Source organism: Pogona vitticeps, chromosome 10 (assembly GCF_051106095.1).
Source record: "Pogona vitticeps strain Pit_001003342236 chromosome 10, PviZW2.1, whole genome shotgun sequence".
Lineage (NCBI taxonomy): Eukaryota > Metazoa > Chordata > Lepidosauria > Squamata > Agamidae > Pogona > Pogona vitticeps.
Genome location: NC_135792.1, coordinates 3,846,384 through 3,865,976, shown reverse-complemented (window position 1 = coordinate 3,865,976; position 19,593 = coordinate 3,846,384). Strand labels below are relative to the sequence as shown.

Genomic DNA, 19,593 nt, shown 5'->3' with positions numbered 1-19,593 from the left:
CACCGCAGATGGTGACAGCAGCCACGAAATTAAGACGCCTGCTTCTTGGGAGGAAAGCGATGACAAACCTTGACAGCATCTTAAAAAGCAGAGACATCACCTTGCTGATAAAGGTCCTCATAGTCAAAGCTATGGTTTTTCCTGTTGTGATGTATGGAAGTGAGAGCTGGACCATAAAGAAAGCAGACCGCCGAAGAATTGATGCTTTTGAATTGTGGTGCTGGAGGAGACTCTTGAGAGTCCCCTGAACTGCAAAGAGAACAAACCTATCCGTTCTGAAGGAAATCAACCCTGAGTGCTCACTGGAAGGACAGATCCTGAAGCGGAGGCTCCAGTACTTTGGCCATCTCATGAGAAGAGAAGACTCCCTGGAAAAGACCCTGATGTTGGGAAAGTGTGAAGGCAAGAGAAGAAGGGGACGACAGAGGACGAGATAGATGGACAGGGTCACCGAAGCAACCAACGTGAATTTGACCCAACTCCAGGAGGCAGTGGAAGGCAGGAGGGCCTGGCGTGCTTTGGCCCATGGGGGTCACGAAGCGTCGGACACGACTAAATAACAACAAAGCAAGGGTCTGAAGATGGGGATTTTGGTGCATAAAAGCTGGTGCCGATATAAGTATAGGAGTCTTTAAAATGCCACAATATTTTGCTTCCTCTCTCTTCTGCAATTCCCTTTAATTTGGCCAGCAATAAGGCGAGAGCCTCTTTGCAGGATGCTACTACCCGAGGTGTGGCCTCCCTCTGGCCTTCCCCCCCACAGACACACAACCACGCCAGCGAGGGTCGGGCCGTTGCCGTGGAAACCGAGCAGGCCGCGCTGGCCTCCCTCCGGGGCCTCCAGGCCGGCCTCCCTCCCTCCCTCTCGGCTTTAGGAGAGGAACTGAGGAGGGGAAAGGGAGGCTCGGCCGAAGTGGCGGAAGAGGAGGAGCCCGGCATGGGCGGCGGGAGGGCCTCCGAGCCACGCCGAGCCGCCGTCGGGAGGGAGGCCGCCGGAGGAGGAGGAGGAGGAAGAAGAGGCCGGGTTCCCTTTGACGCCCTCCCCGTCCCTGCTCGAGAGCGCTGCTGGTCGCGAAGCCGAGGCGGGCGGGCGGAAACCGCCGGGAGAGCCCGAAGGCGGGCCGGGGAACGAGGCAGAGCCGCGGAGACCCTGAACGGGTGCGTGAGGGGGCGGCTTCGGCCGGGGCTCCGGGCCCGGGAAGAGGGCGACGACGACGACGAGGCGGCCCGGCCCTCGCCAAGCCTTCCCCTTGAGGGGCCCACGAGGGTGGGGGGGGAAGAGAGAGAAATATATATATAAAATAATTTATTCATATATAAATGAGACACCCCAGCCGGGTCTCCTTGCAGCCCACAAGCCGGGTGAAACCACCACAGGAGAATGAGAGGCTGGTTTATTTATTTATTTGATTTATACCCCACCCATCTGATCTAAAAGACCACTCTAGGCGGCTTGCAAAAGAAGCATCTTGTTATCTTTTGTTACCTTGTTACCTTGGATATCTGTCTGTCTGTCTATCTAGCCATGTATGCATGCATATGTATTCTCTATCTATCTATCTATCTATCTATCTATCTATCTATCTATCTATCTATCTATCTATCTATCTATCTATCTATCTATCGATACAGTATAGATATAGATATTTGCACATACTGTACATACATGTTTGTATACATATAGATACACATACATGTGTGTGTGGATGTGTATATAGCCAAAGATAACAGGTAACTAGATGTAGCCAAAGATAGCAAGATGATTCTTACGCAATAAGAAGTAGCTGTAGGACTCTATAGGATGGACATACACACCCACACACAAACTTTTGCTCTAGTAGGACGGACACAGACAGACAGACACACTTGTTGTGCTTACTCCCTGGAAAAGACCCTGATGCTGGGAAAGTGTGGGGGCAAGAAGAGAAGGTGATGACACAGGATGAGATGGTTGGACAGGGTCACCGAAGGGACCAACATGAATTTGACCCATTGTAAGAATAAGAGGAGCTGTGTGAAAGCATATTTTAGCTAAGAAACATGTTAATTCTGTGGAGTACATGGATTATCAGGATTGTAAGGCAATATTTAATGGTTCACTTTGTTTCACTTCAGTAATAAAGAGAAAATAGATTAAAGGATTAACGGTGTCTTATCAATGACCATGTAGGAGGGAAAGAGATGATTGACGAAGTAGTATTGGAAATTTTTGAAACTTTTTTTAAAGAAAAAGTAACAGTTTCTTCTCCATTTAGAAGCTAAAATGTCTTCATGGATCAAAGCAAATTCAGATCAAGCACAAGCTCCTGATCCTGAAAAAAGGTAAAAGCAAAGTTTTGAGTTACATATGTTTATTTGTTTCTTCAGTTATTTATTTATTGAAAGAATATTTAGAATTTAAATAATTCTAGAAGCTAGCATTGATACCGGAGGGGATACTGGTACTGTATTTTAACATAGCTACTGCAGCTATATGTGCTGACAATGCTTCGAAGTTTCTCTATATATCTCTATGTACCTACAAAGCATAAACACTGTTCTGTATCTATACCACAAGCCCTCTTATGTATTTTAACATGTCTCGGTGTACTCAATGTACCTTAACATAGATGTACTTTATATTTGTATTATCACTTGATTTCATTTCAAAACTGATATGAGCAGGGAGTTGGACTCAATGACCTTTTAGGCTCTCTCCAAGTTCATTATTCTAGGATTCTATAATACAGTGTGTGCTTATTTGATTATGTTTTTCTAAACGCTAAATAGGTTGAAGTTTGCATTTAAATCATTAGAGATAATCCTATTGACGTCACTGACATTTCTGTGCATAAATGGGAGCGTAACTGAACCTTTTAGGAACTGGGCACTTACCTAAAGCGCATCAATCATGTTTTCTCCTCCTTTCCACCCAGCCCTAGCAAACACAATTGGCAACTTTCCTGCATAATGGCACACTAGGATTCCTGGCTCACCAATGAACTGCATGCCTGTACGCACACACATGCACAAAAGTGTTCATTTCTTTGTTGTTCCTGCTCACCAGGAAACAACAGCTGTGTGCTGCATCTGCACTGTGGGTCATGATTCATTACTCCCAGACAAGTAGCAAACTTCATGCATCCACAGCAATACCCATTTTGTTGCAGGACTCATTGCTGAGAGGACTGGAACTTGTACAGACATCACCCAGTAAAATTCCACATTACCACCGTGCATTGTTTGGTTTTCTGCAACCCTGTCATCTTTCATAATTATGTAGGATGGGTACATTGGGCAACCTTTTAAAAATGAGCTTCCACCCACCTACCCAAAGAAAGGTTTGAGAGAGAGGAAATAGATGAAGGGAAAAAGCAGACTAGGATTTTCTGAAGAATACTAGCAATGAGGTGTCCACTTTTAGGAGCTAAAAATAGCTTTCTTAGTCAATTATTAGCATGGTGTGTTAATGAAGCGCTCTGATCATTTGAAATATATAAATCCTGCCTGAAACAGTAGCTTCCTGTTATTGCTTTGTATATTTAAAGAATGTCTATATATACATGGGTTTTTCAAAAATAAACATTCCTCTTGTAAAGAAATTTGCTGCAATAATTTAATTTTGATGTAATGATAGCTATTAGCAGCGTGTTTTCCATTTACTGTACGTTAACCTGCACTCCCCTCACAACTCTTTATTTCAAATCTAGGCATAGACCTGGATGGATTCCTCGACTTCTGGAGTAAGTAATACAAATATTTTTGTTTACATTGATATGTATGTTTTCTTTAAAACAACAAAACAAAACCTTAATCCAGTTGTTCTGTATGTAAAGGTGCAATTTTTTACATCTATCTTAGTGGTTCTCAATCTTTGCTCTTCTTAGATGTTTTAAACATTAAATTGCAGAAGCCCTAACCAGTGGCCCGGGCTTCTGGGACTTCAGAATCATATTGATACTCTGATATACTCTCTCAGTCTGTTTTCTGACAGTTGTAGCCCTAAATAACATAAATCTTCCTGTGTCTGCACACGTGTTCCAGAATGACCCTCTGAAACGCATGTATGTGATTGCTTTTTGTTCAGGGGCAGGGTTTATTTCTTTAATAAAATAATGATTACGTGTTGTCAAGTAAATTCCAACTTCTGGGAAAGTTTCCCAGCCTTTTCTAAGTACAGAGTACTCAGACATGGTTTACCAATCCCTCCTTCTAGTGACGGGGACCACACCGTTTGCCAAAGGCCACACAGGCAGCAGGGCAAGTAACCCCATCAGCCACCTATGCGCCAATCGCTCTAGCAGAAGGATATTGATTTAAACCCCTGGCCCTTGGTTCCACAGCCAAAGGCTTCAATCCATTGAGCTCTACCAGATCACTATGAATTCTTATAATAATAATAATCTGTAGTTGATGCAATCACAGTACACTTGCAGAGAGCCTTTTGGTTCGCTCAGTCAATTCTCTGGGTTGCTTGAGGGAGCATCCCTGGAAGACACCTTCATGGAGACCTGTTGTCAGGGCCTGCATTCTGAATGATGTTGTTTCCATCATTCCTACTGTGGCACCACTTGTGTGCGGTGTGGCCTTATTGCCCCAACTCTCAACAAAACTTGATTGAACCAGGATGAGGGAAGAGAACGCTATGCCCTCCTGTATTCTGGCAAGTTTTCCTAACGTCTGAGTGGAGGGGAAACGGCTGTTTCTGTTTGTCTTCATGGATAAAAGAGTTTCAAGCCCCTTCTCCACTGCTTCAGGTAGAGTTCAGAATTCCCTAGGGACAACTTGTTCTCCTCTTTAAGCCAGTACAATCCAAAGGTTCTTCTGAAAATCTTTTCTCTGTATCTTACTATTTCTAGCATAAATCCTTACAAATCCATTCAGAAGAGCTCTTACTCACCTCCCGATGGTTATTCAAAGGACTATGAAGATGCTAACAGGTGAGAGAGTTTTTCTCTGTAATTATTTTAACTGTAACGCACTCCCTACTCACCAGGCATATGGCAAATCACAATGGGTTGGATTGAGTCTTCCTAAAATGTTTATTCTGTGCCTCTGGAATACAGCTGCCAATCTCCCTTCCTTCTATAGGGCATAACCCTTGCATCTCAAAGCAGCTGTTTTCCCCGGAAGGGACCTCCCGTGTGTATGGTGTCCAATACTGCATAAATAAGACAGTTGCTGTTAGGGTCCATCTGAAATTACACTGGAGAAAGCACCGTGGTCATTCAGTGGTGGAACACATGCAACGAATGCAGGACCACCGGTGGCTGATGGTCCGAGGGAGATGGTGCTTACCCCGCCTGCCGGTTTGCACCGCGAGTCACTGCATTGCTAAGGGACCCTTGCCTAATGATTAGTATCTCCAGTTATGAAAGGATCAGGTAGGAGGTGGTGTGAAAGACCTCTGCGTATGAGGCCAAAAGACCATTGTCCAGAGGAGACCTTGGTCAGCAAAGTAGCCAGAGAGTCCTCCATGGTATCAGGCAGTTTCTTATACTCCTAAATGATGGCTAGTTGTTTTATGTATTTATAAACAGTGTTCAACTTGAAGTTTGTAAAAGGGTTTAGAAACCAAACTGAAGGTAGAATGAACAATTTAAATACTTTAAAGAAGTCGACATAAACAAGCAGGGGTAAGGGAGTGTGTGCATAGCTATGCCTATTCTGTAGTTCTGACAATGTACAGTTTCCCACACCTCCTGCCATGTGCATCTCCCCTGATGCCAGATCTTCCGTGTCTCTGAGGCTGCCCTTGCCGTAGTTGACTAGCAGTGTGATTGAAGAAGAATTGACTAGCAATGTGGTTGTGCAAGGGTGGTAATTGCAAAGAAGAATTATGATTTCCCACTTCAGATGGAGACTGTAGAGTGGAGAGTAATCAGAAATGGCATTATTTTCTTCATCATCACCATCGTCTTTGAACTGCAGGGCTGAAAGGGCACTATGGATCATCAGGTCCAGCCCCTGTCAAGGAGACACAGTGGGGGATCGAACTCCCAACCTCTGGCTCTGCAGCCAGATTCCTAAACCCCTGAACTAATCTTCCTGATTTTCTTTTGTGCATAACGCACTTAGCTTTGAAGAGCTCTTTGGGCAGCAGTATCATCCATCAACAGGGAATGAAGATAACTATGAGAGATACCACTATTCCCAGAAAGGTAAGATGGCTTCCCTGGTGGCTTTTGTTCAAACAATGCAAAAATAAATATAACCTCGGGTTTGTTTCTTAGTCATGCTACGTAGTTTGGAAAAAACAAAAAAAGCCTTCCTTATGCAGGGAAGATGACCGTAATGCACTTTTGACTCCTTGCTGCCATGCACTTCTAGAAACAGGTATTGTGGAGTTTATGCTGCATGACCATGTGGTAGCAAAGAGAGGGAATCGGTGCACTTATAATGATAGTTTTTCATCACGGCCTGGCATGCGGCACCCCTGCTCCATTTCCTTCAGTGTGTTTTCTCCCCTCTTCAGATGATGACTACACCAAGGACGTTCTTCGGGAGAAGCTGTACCTGCAGTTTTACCAGCAGATAGAGAAGGAATACGATAAAGATAGGCCTTCAGATTGTGTCATTGTTTCGATCAGCAAAGATCAAGCGTAAGTTTTTTTGGGGTTTTCCCAAGACGTTGCTTATGGATAGCAGTGATCTTTGAACTCATCTTGTAATGTTTGCCTTTTGTTTTCACAGTGAATAGAGCAGATAAGAATTTTTGTGTTGCCTAAAAGTTTTTTTTTTCCCAAAGTGGTGCAAACCTGTGCTAGGCTACCGATGCCCAATCATCACCACCACCTGGGACTGCAGCCTCTCTGTTCCTTTAAATAGTTGCCTATTAAGGAGGTAGGAGGTGATGTTAAAGGAGGTGCTAAATCCTCTCTCCTGTTCACGCCTGGGAGGATGAACACAAGGGACAGAAACAGCAAATCGAAGGCAGGTTCTGCACCTACCCTCCATGCTCCATTTTTTCCCCTTTCAGTTGCCTTCCTGAACTACAACTCCCCACGCAAATGGACCTGACCCACATTTAGAGATACGAATTTGCCACATTGGCTCTATCGATGAGAGTTGGCTTTGATTCATGCACCTTTTGCAGGGTTACAATTATAAGTTTAATTCTGATTCGTCTGATTGTGCCCCACAAAAGAAGCCTTATTGAAAAGGAACACTGAAAAATTTCATTATTTTTTTTTTTTGCTCTCGGCTGTTTAAAAAATCCATGGCCACATAATACACCACCTGTTCACTTAAGGAAATGTGAAGTATGCATCATTAACAAAGATTTGTCCTTTTGCGTACTCATTATTACAAGTGCCTGCAGTGGGACACATTGTCTTGATCTGGATTGCCCAAACATGATTTGAATGTTGCTATAAATCAGGATTGTTTGTGTGTTTTTTAAGCATTTGATATTTTAAAATCTTTTTAAAATGGAGGTTTGAACAGAACTGTGTTATTGCTAGATGAAATCAATTTAGGAAATGTACTCTAGATCTATAGAGCAGTGGTTGTTTGTAAAAACTGGGAGCTGATAAGATTATTCCATAAATGAGGTTTCACCGAGTACTCAGTGTCCACGTGATTTGACTGTAAATGCCAGGAGCTTCAAAACAAACTGTATCTTCAGCGCATGATACTTAATATTCTATTTGCAACTAAATAGTTTTTCTTATCCTCTTTCTGAACAAAATATTTACATGCAGTCTTACACATTGTAACTGCATGCCAACACTCTTGTACATATTAATATATCTTTTATCACTTCCATCTCAAGGTGCAATATTCGGATTTTTCTCAGCTTCAACACCTTCCGGTGCAAAAATACTCATCCATTAAAGACAGATTTGATGCCTTTGTTAAATAATGAAACTTAGGGAGTTCTGTAATATTTCAATCAAGGTTTTCTCACTCTGTCATTCCCTTTTGACTCTTCAATCTGTTGTAGTATTAATGTTAAACAGAGCTGCTTAATTTGCATCCAGAAGCTATTCCCTTGGAAGCTATTTTCTGATTCTCCATGTAGTGTTCAAGCACATTTTCTATCATAAAAGCAATTGCTGTCTCTGTTGAAATACTACAGTATGCTGTCGGTTTTCACTTAATGAGTTATCAGCATAATTTAAGCTGTTTATTCACTTGAAATACTGTGAATCTTATCTGGTAATGATTTTAAACATGGCTTATATCTTATTTTTCCCTGGATATTTCACTATAAGAATAATACATGGGGTCTATATTAGACTTCTTTAGTACAGAAGTTTTATTTTTCCTTCCAGTAGCAAGTAGATGGGTTGAATACGTTATCTGCCTTTCATCCACTCTTGTCATTAGTGGACTAATCTTGCGTGTCCACCTAGAACAAGATAATATAACAGTGTTGGCTTGGTCACTCGTCCTCATGCAAGTCTCGTTCTTATCATCTTCAAAAGATACGGCCACTTGGCCATCCATCCTTCTGGTTGTGTGGTCAGCCGTGGCTTTCACCCTAGAAAGGGCCTTCTAACGTCACTCACTAAAATGCTTGTGGAGACATAATAGAATGATAATCTCAGCTCTTGATGCTTTCTGAGGCCAGAGGAGATATATTCTTAAAACATTCTCAAACTCTTAATATTAGTTTGAGCATAACAAATACGATTTTACCATTTTCAGTGGAGAAATCCTGAAGGTCCCAAAAAGTCAACCAGCACTCATTCAAAATAGTTTTGAAATATAGGATACCTCCACGTAAATCACATTACCGCACTCTCTTCCTGTCAATGGCTGCCATTCCAACAACATCTGTCTGATATTCTTGCCCCCACAATTTGTCATTTTGCCTTGGAGATAAAAATAAAGCCTCTGCAGTGAAGTCAATGATTGTCACTCACATGGAATGACCCAGAACAGGAGTCTCATTTCACTGGTGGGATTCCACAATAAAAAAGCAAATACAAAGTTAAAAATACATGTCGTGTCTTAATCTGGTGGCCATTTTCTAAACTACTTTGAAATGTAATTTGTGCTGTCTTCTCTTTATCTAATTTTTTTTTAACTGCGGAAACGCATGTAAAGTCCTAGAACAGAGAGCTGACTTGTATTTCACTACGTCTTGTGAATTATGGTCTTGTTAATTACCAAGAGCTAAACACGTTGGCATAAACACACAGTTTCTCATTTTACAGACGAGCAGGAAGCCTTGCTTAAATGTGTTCTATCTGTAAATTAACCAGATGTTCAGAGATACCAGATTGCTTCTCACTGGTACAAACAGGAGCCTTTTTCCCCCCAGCTGCCCCTGAAATGGAAGCTAACCAAGTTTCATTTTGTGTTCCTGTGCAGTTCACCTACATAACAATGGAAGCTTGTGCCAAAGTACTTGTAAAACGAAGTCCATTTCGCTTAGCTCTAAATTCCACAGAGCTTCGCTTTCATGGATCAATCAAAGGCGAAAAAACGTTCCGTTTCCGATTGTAAAGAAATCAGTTGTCTCCAATGGAGAAGCCCAAACGGAAAAGGAAGAATGGCTGAAAATCCGCAGCGTGTGTGTGTGTGTGTGTGTGTGTGTGTGTGTGTGTGTGTGTGTGTGTGTGCGTGCGTGCGCGCGCGCATGTGTGTGTGTGTGTGTGTGCGTGCATGCGTGTGTGTGAAAATGTAGCTTTCAGTCCAGGGTCTTTATCCACTGGCCAGTTGGCAACGAATGCAGGAAGTGGCCTGACCCTAATTCGAACTGGTGGTCCACATGGCCTCGGCGTATAAGGAGAGTTTCAGGCAAGCCTCTTTTCTACATGGAGACCACTGATGTTGCTAATCTCCCTTCTAACTCCTAGCCAAGCCCAACCCTCCTTCCTTTCCAAAATCAGAAGTAATGGCTGTATTCATGGTGTTGCGGTGAAGCGAAGCTTCGTTTGGCAGAGGTGACTGCTCGATTACTGGCTTCATTTGAACAGTCCTCAAAACCAAGCCCGATCCTTCCCATTTCATGTGGATGGGGTAAATAGAAAAGACCCCCAGTGTTCTCGTAAACTGCTCCTCGAGTCTTCAGAACATGGGCACTAAGTTTTTATTTTTTGGAATTATTTGTAAAATAACCTGCTTCTTCTTTTTTTTTCCTTCAAGGGAATATTCAACAGCCATAGGCCATCGGTTGCAGGATCATGGCCTTGTGGTGGAAATGATATATCTTACATCCGAATCAGGTCTTACTCGTGCCCTCCAGGAAGTTAAAAACGATGGTTCCCCATTTTGTGTTCTTGTTGAACCGTCTAACGTAGCACTTTGCTCTTGCACCGTAATCATGCTTCATCAGTCTATCAAAAGTAAGTTCAGCTTCCTTAAAAAATAGTCCCCATATTTTCTTTTAAAAGGGGCAATCTAGGTCTCTGGTCAACCTATAAAGTATTAAAATATATCACCAATTAGGATATTGCTTCTGAATAAAAGTTAAGTCCCCTTTAAAACATTGCTGAATGTGTGGAACATCAAACACCCCCCCCCAAAAAAATCTTGTTCTTTAAAAAAAGAATGCAATACCTCTTGTTTTTTAATTGTAATGTTCAGGCTTAACTTTCTCCTCGTATTTGAAACAGGAAAGGAACACGACTGAACTGGGTGTTTTTCCTTGATTCATAAAACAATTCTAGCTTCAACACGAATTTCCTAGTACTTCCCTTCTATTCAGGAACAGTTTTATAAAGTTATTCCATTTACAAGATTAATTGATTTTAAGGGGTTGCCCCGTTATCTTTCCAAAAGCGCACATGACAGGACACCTAGTGGAACTGAACGGGTTTATCTTGAGCCGTGAATATAATAAGATTCTGTTAAAAGCTCAGCTCAAATGGATTAATGTTGAATCGGGCGTTGGCTTTTAACATCGGTGGATGGGTGGTGCAAAAACACACACAGCCGTATTGTTTTGGGTTTTGTCTTGAACTTTTTGAAAAGCAAGGTATCTCTCTTCTCTGTAGTACACCGTAATATGCCCATGGAGGATGCATTGGCTCTGATAGCTAAAGAATTTGAGAACATTATTCCTGCGCGCGAACAACAGGAACGCACAGAGATTTCCCACAAAGCCGCTGATCTGGCAGATGACTACTTAGAGCGGGAGCTCTATGAGAGTTACCACGTGCCTCTAGGCGTTAGGCACCTCCTTTTTCTCTTAAGTGAGGGAAAACATTTATACGTGGAAGAACTGAATTCAATAAGTGACTACCTGAAGACCAGGAGAAATAAGCTTGAAGGTATTAACCATTTCCCCACCTGTTCCCCTATAAACCCCACTATTTCAAAAACAGCTCTTGAGTATTTGCGGTATAAAAAAGGACACAAAAGACCGAACGTAATGCCCTGCCCTGCCCTTCTTCATAGGCCATTTTTATGTATCAGTGCAAACATTTCCTAAAATTAGCTTTACGTCCGTCTGGCTTTGTAGGCAAAAGGGACACCCTACACTTCTGCGATAGCGGCATCTGTGAACTACATTTCCAGTAACTCTTCCCGTTATATGTGGTTCTGGGGGTTAAAATAGAACCAAACGCTGTGGATTCGTGTCCTTTGTGCTGTGTCTGTGTGCAGAGAACCCCTCTTTATCCAGGGTCTGTTTCTGTGCGCCTAAAAAACATCCACTTGCTGCTGTTTAAGACAGAGCATTTTTAAGACCCATCCCCGTAGCAGTGGAGTAAAAGCGCCGTCAGGTCTGTTGCATGTCGTGGATTTTACTTTCTTGCTAAGTTGCTCTTAAGAATGAAAGAGGGAGGATAGAGAAAAGTGGAGGTTGAGTCCCCCCCCCCCCGTACACGTATGGGTTTGGGAAACAGAGACACTCTCAAACAGTGGGTGACAGGAAACACACTGTTGATAAAGCAATGCCCCGCCACACACCACTGCCTACAATGGGTCCAAATGTCCCGAGAACAACCACTTCCTTTGTTCACTTTCTGTCTTCTGGTAACAATCACACCGCAAAAGGTATCACTAGAGTAACTAAAATTGCACTAAAAGTAAAAGCGTAACACTCGCGAACACAAGGGTAGAATCCAGACCACGTTATATTCTATGACTGAAAACATTCTGGAGGCCTGCTATTTTAAGTAACTCCATCTGTCCTACAGCTTGTAGAGACCTTAAACCATTATTTAAAAAGGCTAAGAACTTGCCTGTACAAACAGACGAGCAGTTAAAGAGAGGGTGTTGCTCCCACAAGCGGCAGTCTCTGCTGTTAACGAACGGTGTGCGCGCTAATTGGTGCCTGTTACTTGCTGACCCTTGGTTCTCCAGGCTTTGTTCCAGAAACGAACGTTCTGGCTGCTTCGGTTGAAGAGGCTGCATATCCGCCGAGCATCCGACCAAGTACCAGCGCCCTTCCTCAGACGCTGAGCAAGCCTCCACCTCTTCTTCCGACACCTGGCCGGAGTCCGGTCGCGGTGGGACAGGCTGCGGGACCCTCTGCCAAGCCAGCGTTGTTGGGTGAAAGACCGTTGGGGGCTCTGCTTCCAACACCAGGTTGGTCAAAGAGTGAACGATGTTGGGGCTGCCGTTCTCAAAATCCCTCCACCAGCATGCAAGTCCAGTTTCTCTTTTCCCACCAGCACTTTGTGGAACTCAAAAGAGAGCTTTCTTGGTAGGAGGAACTTCGTTCTTTGATTCGTTCTGCCAGCTGGCCAAGTTGTTCTGATTCAGACACAGCCTGGCCCCTCAAGTGGACGGAGTCAGTTTGTTGAGATAGATTTGACATGGTGTGTGTTGGTGTTTGTTTTTGTTTTTTTTAAAGCTGATTTGTTTTAAAGTTTTATTATTATAACTTTCTTGTTTTTAATATGGTGGGACTCTTTAAGCACTGTATGTAGTGGCAAATGGGATGCAAGTTTAAATAAAGGAAGAATAATAAAAAGTCCCAGAACTTGTAAGGACAACCAGCTGACAACCAGTTGCTAGATCCAGCTAAATGTAAGCCCATGGAATCAATCACTGAATGGTAACACAGCACTTAAAGTGTAATTCCTTCTCTTTTCCAAAGGGTCTGCTTTCATTAAGACTAGCCGCTGTATTCAGTTCCCTAAAGTATCACTTTTGGTTTGTTTGTTTCCTCCCCCCCCCCCAACAGCAGTGGCTGGTCCAAAGGGGAAACCCCCACCTCTTCTGATAAAATCTACTAAGAGACCCATCCACCTGCCGCCTCCGTCTCCACACCTGCCTGCGAAGCGGCCCTTGCTTGGCGTCCGGCCTGGCCTCCTGCCAACCCCAGGTGAGAAGGGAGGTGGCTGGCTGCGCAGGGTGTGTTTGTGTGTGCGTGTGTGTGTGCAGGACGTGGGGGGAGGGAGGAGGTTTCCCTTCCCTTCTGGTGGCCATCTTCTTAGTCCACACAAATCATGGATGTTGTGCAGTGTATTTCAGATGCTTCTTAGTAATGTTGAACTGAGGCAGTTCAAGTAGCATATGACAGAGTGGGCTTTACAGCCCTGTGGATGTGAGCCAGAGTTGTATGTGATCTTGTGTTGGTAGGCTTCATGGGCGCCAAGAGCTTGGAATGACATCCAATCAGTGACAAAGTTCAGAAGTTTGGGGGAAATTGCTGCTCTTAGATCATCTTCCTTCCCCCTCCAATCTAAAATTGATCTCGGAAAGAAATACAGTATGTGAGCCTCCCACTGTAGACTTGCAATTCATCACTGAGTCATGGCTGTTTGTGTTTGTACTTCCTTTTCCTTTTCTGGGTCAGTCTGAGAGCAGAGGAATGCAGCTTGATCTCTTAGCATCTTTCAAGTACCGGCGAGGCAGTGCAAAGGCTAGAGGAAAAGCAAGCGTCTGCAGAAAATGGGAGAATTGGCCTATTTTGACTGCAATTTTCCTATTTGTACTAATAAGTTCTGAGGTTAAAGTAATAAGTGATACTTCAGGGAGTAAATGGTTTGGTCCCTGTACTCTTTGGTCCACTCCAAAAACTGGTGGATCAGAGCAGAGTCAGATTGCGCCAAGCCAGGAAATTGGAACCAAAGGTTGATATCATAATCTATGTGATCCGTATTTAGGAGCAATGTGAACTTTTGCAGGTGGTGGTTCTTTACAACTTAGTCCCCATCCTCCCACATGTTGCCTTATTTTCTCAGGCCAAAATCCAAATGGGGAGGATGGGGAAGCTAGAAGCAGCAAAATCTTTGTCCTGGTCGCCTATGGTTCCAGCAGTCTTTGTTGACTGGGTTTGAAATCTTGGCACGCTCGTAGACCGCATCTAGTAAACCATCCTGTTCCGAGAGCAGCCATCATGCTTTCCTTTCTTGTGATTTCTTTTGCAGTTGCTCAAGCACGATCAGCACAGCATCATTGGGTGCCCAAGCCGAAGTTCCTGGTTTGACGGGGCACCCAGACTTAACAACAGAATAAACTATATTCCCCGATGGCAACTTCCCTCTTCTTTCCTGGCGGCACAACTTGGCACACGTATGCTGTTAGTATGGCCGGACAAGCTTAACCACGCATCGCCTCTTTGTTGTACACATTCCTGAGAACTTGCTTTCTTTTCTTTCTTTCTTTTTTTTTTAACTTCAGTGGATGACTGAAAATAGGTGCTTGTGGAAATATCCTGTTTTAGGTCCCAGTATTGATATGTTTTAAATAAGGATAGCCCCCAAATAAAGGATTTATTTGCAGAATTTGTCATGTGGTTTTATCATGGTCTCACTAAGACAACTATTTCGTATCTCTCTCTCTCTTGGGAAACAAGGAAACTTGGGCAGCGTTCTCTCCCTGATGGAGACAACTTTCCCATTAAGACATGGATTTTTCATGGAAATGCCTTGCTCACCTCATGCCTGATCGTTTTGAGCCGACTGTAGCGAGAAGCACCCAGTATTCACACCATGGAGTTCCTAGCTTCTTTGGTCAGGGGAAAAATAGAAGTTAGTTTCTGATAAGAAGTTCATAGTCGGCTATAACACTAACGGCCAAAATCCTGTTGCTTAGTATAGTAAATGACAGCTAGAGTCAGCCCATGAACCCGATAGAAATTGTGACAGAGTTCACTCACCACCACCACTGAATTAGTGGCACCGTGTCCTATGCTAAGCAACAAGATTTCAGCCAGAGTGTGCTTGACAGTTTATGTTGTAAATCCAAGATTGTTTGAGATCAGAGCTGTTCTCCTGCACCTGTAATCTTTATTAATAATGGCTAGTTCTCAGTTTTTGAGACGCTCCTTTCCTTCCCCCCCCCACTTCACTGTTTGTGTACTTTGGTATTGTAATGCACTATAAAAGGCTTCCCAATCCTTACATGTCTCTTGAGTCCTATAAATTAAAATGCCACATGAACTCCTGTCATTCAAGAGTGAAGCAGAACAAAATCTTGGCTTAAAATGTACGTGTTGTTGTTTAGTCGTTTAGTCATGTCCGACTCTTCGTGACCCCATGGACCAGAGCACGCCAGGCCCTCCTGTCTTCCACTGCCTCCCGGAGTTGGGTCAAATTCATGTTGGTTGCTTCGCAGACACTGTCCAGCCATCTCATCCTCGGTCGTCCCCTTCTCCTCTTGCCTTCACACTTTCCCAACATCACGGTCTTTTTCAAGGAGTCTTCTCATGAGATGGCCAAAGTAATGGAGCCTCAGCTTCAGGATCTGTCCTTCCAGTGAGCACTCAAGATTGATTTCCTTCAGAACGGATGGGTTGTTCTCTTTGCAGTCCAGGGGACTCTCAAGAGCCTCCTCCAGCACCACAATTCAAAAGCATCAATTCTTCAGTGGTCAGCCTTCTTTATGGTCCAGCTCTCACTTCCATACATCATTACTGGAAAAACCATAGCTTTGACTATGCGGACCTTTGTCGGCAAGCTGATGTCTCTGCTTTTTAAGATGCTGTCTAAGTTTGTCATTGCTTTCCTCCCAAGAAGCAGGTGTCTATTAACTTTGTGGCTGCTGTCACCATCCGCAGTAATCATGGAGCCCAAGAAAGTAAAATCTGTCACTGCCTCCATATCTTCCTCTTCTATTTGCCAGGATGTGGTGGGACTAGTAGCCAAAAAAAAAAAAAAAAAAACTAGTTTGTTTTTGATGTTCAGCTTCAGACCATTTTTTGTGCTCTCTTCTTTTACCCTCATTAAGAGGTTCTTTAATTCCTCCTCACTTTCTGCCATCAGAGTGGTATCATCTGCATATCGGAGGTTGTTGATATTTCTTCTGGCGATCTTGATTCCGGCTTGGGATTCCTCCAGTCCAGCCCTTCGCATGATATATTCTGCATATAAGTTGAATAAGCATGGGGACAATATACAGCCTTGCCGTACTCCTTTCCCAATTTTGAACCACTCAGTTGTTCCATGACCAGTTCTAACTGTTGCTTCCTGTCCCACATATAGGTTTCTCAGGAGACAGATAAAGTGGTCAGGCACTCCCATTTCTTTAAGAACTTGCCATAGTTTGCTGTGGTCCACACAGTCAAAGGCTTTCGCATAGTCAATGAAGCAGAAGTAGATATTTTTCTGGAACTCTCTGGCTTTCTCCATAATCCAGCGCAAGTTAGCAATTTGGTCTCGAGTTCCTCTGCCTCTTCGGAATCCAGCTTGTACTTCTGGGAGTTCTCGGTCCACATACTGCTGAAGCCTACCTTGGAGGATTTTGAGCATAACCTTGCTAGCGTGCGAAATGAGTGCAATTGTACGGTAGTTGGAGCATTCTTTGGCACTGCCTTTCTTTGGGATTGGGATGTAGACTGATCTTTTCCAATCCTCTCGCCACTGTTGAGTTTTCCAAACTTGCTGGCATATTGAGTGTAACACCTTAACAGCGTCATTTTTTAAGATTTTAAATAGTTCAACTGGAATGCCATCGCCTCCACTGGCCTTGTTCTTAGCCATGCTTTCTAAGGCCCACTTGACTTCACTCTCCAGGATGTCTGGCTCAAGGTCAGCAACCACATTATCTGGGTTGTCTGGGACATCCAGGTCTTTCCAGTATAATTCTTCTGTCTATTCTTGCCACCTCTTCTTGATGTCCTGCTTCTGTTGGGTCCCTCCCATTTTTGTCCTTTATCATGTCCATCTTTGCACAAAATGTTCCTATAATACAGTGGTCAGGGAACAGGGGTAAATTACCCAAAATGGGGTAAAAATGAAAATCCTGGGGGTAATGAGGATGCAACCCTAACCCCCTTCCCTCCTCCTCCTCCTCTGCCTGGAGGGGGTGTCCCCGGCTTCCTGATCGCCCCCTTCTCCGGCCCAGCTGCAACCGAGCCATGGTGGATGGCAGCCGGCGATGGGCCCCATCCAGCGGCATACAGCAGCCAAGGTGGTGGCGGTGGGACCGGCCATGGTGGAGGGTGAGGCCCGGGGCGAGTGGCTGGAGCGCCCCAGCCAGGAGGAGCCTCTCCTTCCGGTGCCCGGAGAGGTGGGTCATGGCGGAGGGGGGCGGGTGGCAGCTGCGCTCACCCGGCTGCGTGGCTTCCTTCTGCGGTGCCTCAGCTTTAAGGAAAATGGCAAATCTCCCAGTGGTACTGGATGACACTGTCACACTGCAAACGAGAGAAATGCCACCGTTCTTTTCTCCTCCTATGAAATTTCCTTGAGCACAGCTTTAATGCTTGCAGATCTTAGGATTAAGGAACCGCCCTCACTGTAGCTATACAATTCCCATTGTATCTACTACAGCTTTGCCAAACTGCATAAACACGATTTGCCCACCTTTGTTGCTTCGCAGAAGAGGGGTAGCTCCGACGTATAATTGCCTGGAAGATTCATCGCAGCAAAGTTTCCAGCCTCTTCTTGCCATTTGCCTGCTTGATGGAACAACTTGACTTTCACCAGAAGAGGGCATCCGTTGCCTGGGATTTAAAAAAAAGGAAACAGTGGTGTGGCAGGAAATGGTTCTGTAACGGCAACCGACATCCAAATAATATACTAGAAGGTCTGGTGACAATTTTTATTTGATATTTTTTCGATTGCAGCCACTTCCAGGAAGGGTTATCTCATAAATGAGATAATCTTTACGATGCCACCAGAATTTGTGCTCTCCTTTCTGGCAAACTGGGAGTGAAAAATCTAGTTAACAAGAAGCGGAGTTTACCCATAGACCTGTATCTGAAACTTTACCAGCTAGGTAATTGAAGAGATTACAGTCTTAAAACACAAATAAAACCAATTCATAGAATCTGGTGCTTTTCTAACTTGTGTCTTAAAAAAAAAAAAGGAAAATGCAAGTCTGCTAAATAAACTATTGAGAATCTTCAATCATCTTTAAAAAGGGAGTCTGAACTATTTTTGAAAGATTCCAAGGCGTTCTGAAAGTTGTAATCCAAGAACATGCAGCACCAGACTAGATCAGGGTGTTCAGTGCTTTTTTAAACTGATGGTGTTGAAATGTAGAGAGTGCAAAATCTGGCTGATGGAAGGGCACAAAGCAACTCCTTGGTACAGTAGGGCCCCCCGTATTCATGGGGGATCGGTTCCAGGCCCCCCCCCCCCGGGATGCTAAAAAACACGGATTATAGCAAACACTATTTGAATAGCAAAAGCTATACATAACATGGTCACTGGCTCCCTCTAGTAGCCAGTTCCAGTAACTTCATCTTTAGAAATATGTATTTGTAGGATTTTTCTTTTAATATTTTAAATATTTTCACACTGTGGGTAAGTGGATCAGTGGATTCTGATCCCACAGATACAGGAGTCCTACTATATTTGCTGCTACAACGGTGCAAATCCATTCACCCCTAGTATATATTTCTCCAGGCAGAAAGAAGGACAAAAAGGGGCTCAGTGCAGAATCAATATGTATGTTGTAGAAGAAACAGCCGTGTTAATCTGGATGCTGTTGTTACGTGCTGTTAAATCACCTCCGACTGAACTGTGATCCTATGAATGAGTGACCTCCAAAATGGCCTATCATTAATGGCTCTGCTCAGCTTTTGCAAACACAAGGCTGTGGTTTCCTTTATGGAGCCAATCCATCTCGCATTTGGTCTTCCTCTTTCCCTGCTGTCTCCCGCATTTCCTAGCATTAACATCTTTCCCAACGGATTCATGCACTGAGACTCTTGACAGTTCTCCTCGCTTCTCCATCCCCTCCTTGCCAATTTTGCATGACCTAAGCTTAAACAATCGGCAGGTGAATATCCAAGTGCCGAAACAGCTAGCCTGCCTGAAGCCTCAAGTTTGCTCATCCCTGGGTTACAGCATATGCTGAGCATGCAGAAGGATTCCCCATGTTCTGTTTCCAGACTGGGTTGGAGAGGGGAAAACACCTTCCTGAAACCTTGGAGAATTCACCACTAATTTGTATAAGCAATACAGTGGACCCTTGACTTACAGACGGCTCGACTTACAGACTGTTCGAGTTACAGACTTCTCTGGCCACAAAATTTAGGTTCGACTTGCAGCCGGGGAATCGACTTACAGACCAGAAAAAAAACCCAAAATGGATCAAAAATAGATCAAAAACAGCCGGTTATGTGATTAATTGGTTTTCAATGCATTGTAGGTCAATGGAGACTCAACCTACAGATTTTTCGACCTGCAGCCACCGTTCCAGTGCGGATTAGTTCCGTAAGTAGAGGGTCCACTGTACCAAGCTAGTCTACTAGTCCTCTTGGTTTAAGACAAATGTGTCAGTAGAGCAGAGATGCGCCTTCAGAATCTTTATTGCTCC

At 43.9% G+C, this 19,593-nt stretch overlaps 1 protein-coding gene across 2 annotated transcripts; it reads left to right on the top strand.

The window, feature by feature from the left end:
* Positions 1–979: 979 nt before the first annotated feature.
* LOC110086571 (uncharacterized) lies at positions 980–14,612 on the top strand. 2 transcript variants are annotated; one of them, XM_020807567.3, is made up of 11 exons: positions 980–1,158; positions 2,256–2,322; positions 3,690–3,722; positions 4,839–4,919; positions 6,058–6,140; positions 6,455–6,581; positions 10,078–10,277; positions 10,929–11,204; positions 12,241–12,465; positions 13,070–13,207; positions 14,256–14,612. In XM_020807567.3, exons 2-11 carry the CDS (start codon positions 2,264–2,266, stop codon positions 14,312–14,314), a joined length of 1,281 nt encoding a protein of 426 aa, XP_020663226.3. In that variant the 5' UTR covers positions 980–1,158; positions 2,256–2,263; the 3' UTR covers positions 14,315–14,612. The 2 variants fall into 2 exon arrangements, with proteins under 2 accessions (XP_020663226.3, XP_020663225.3); XM_020807566.3 differs by having other exon boundaries at positions 13,067–13,207.
* The last annotated feature ends 4,981 nt before the right edge of the window (positions 14,613–19,593 follow it).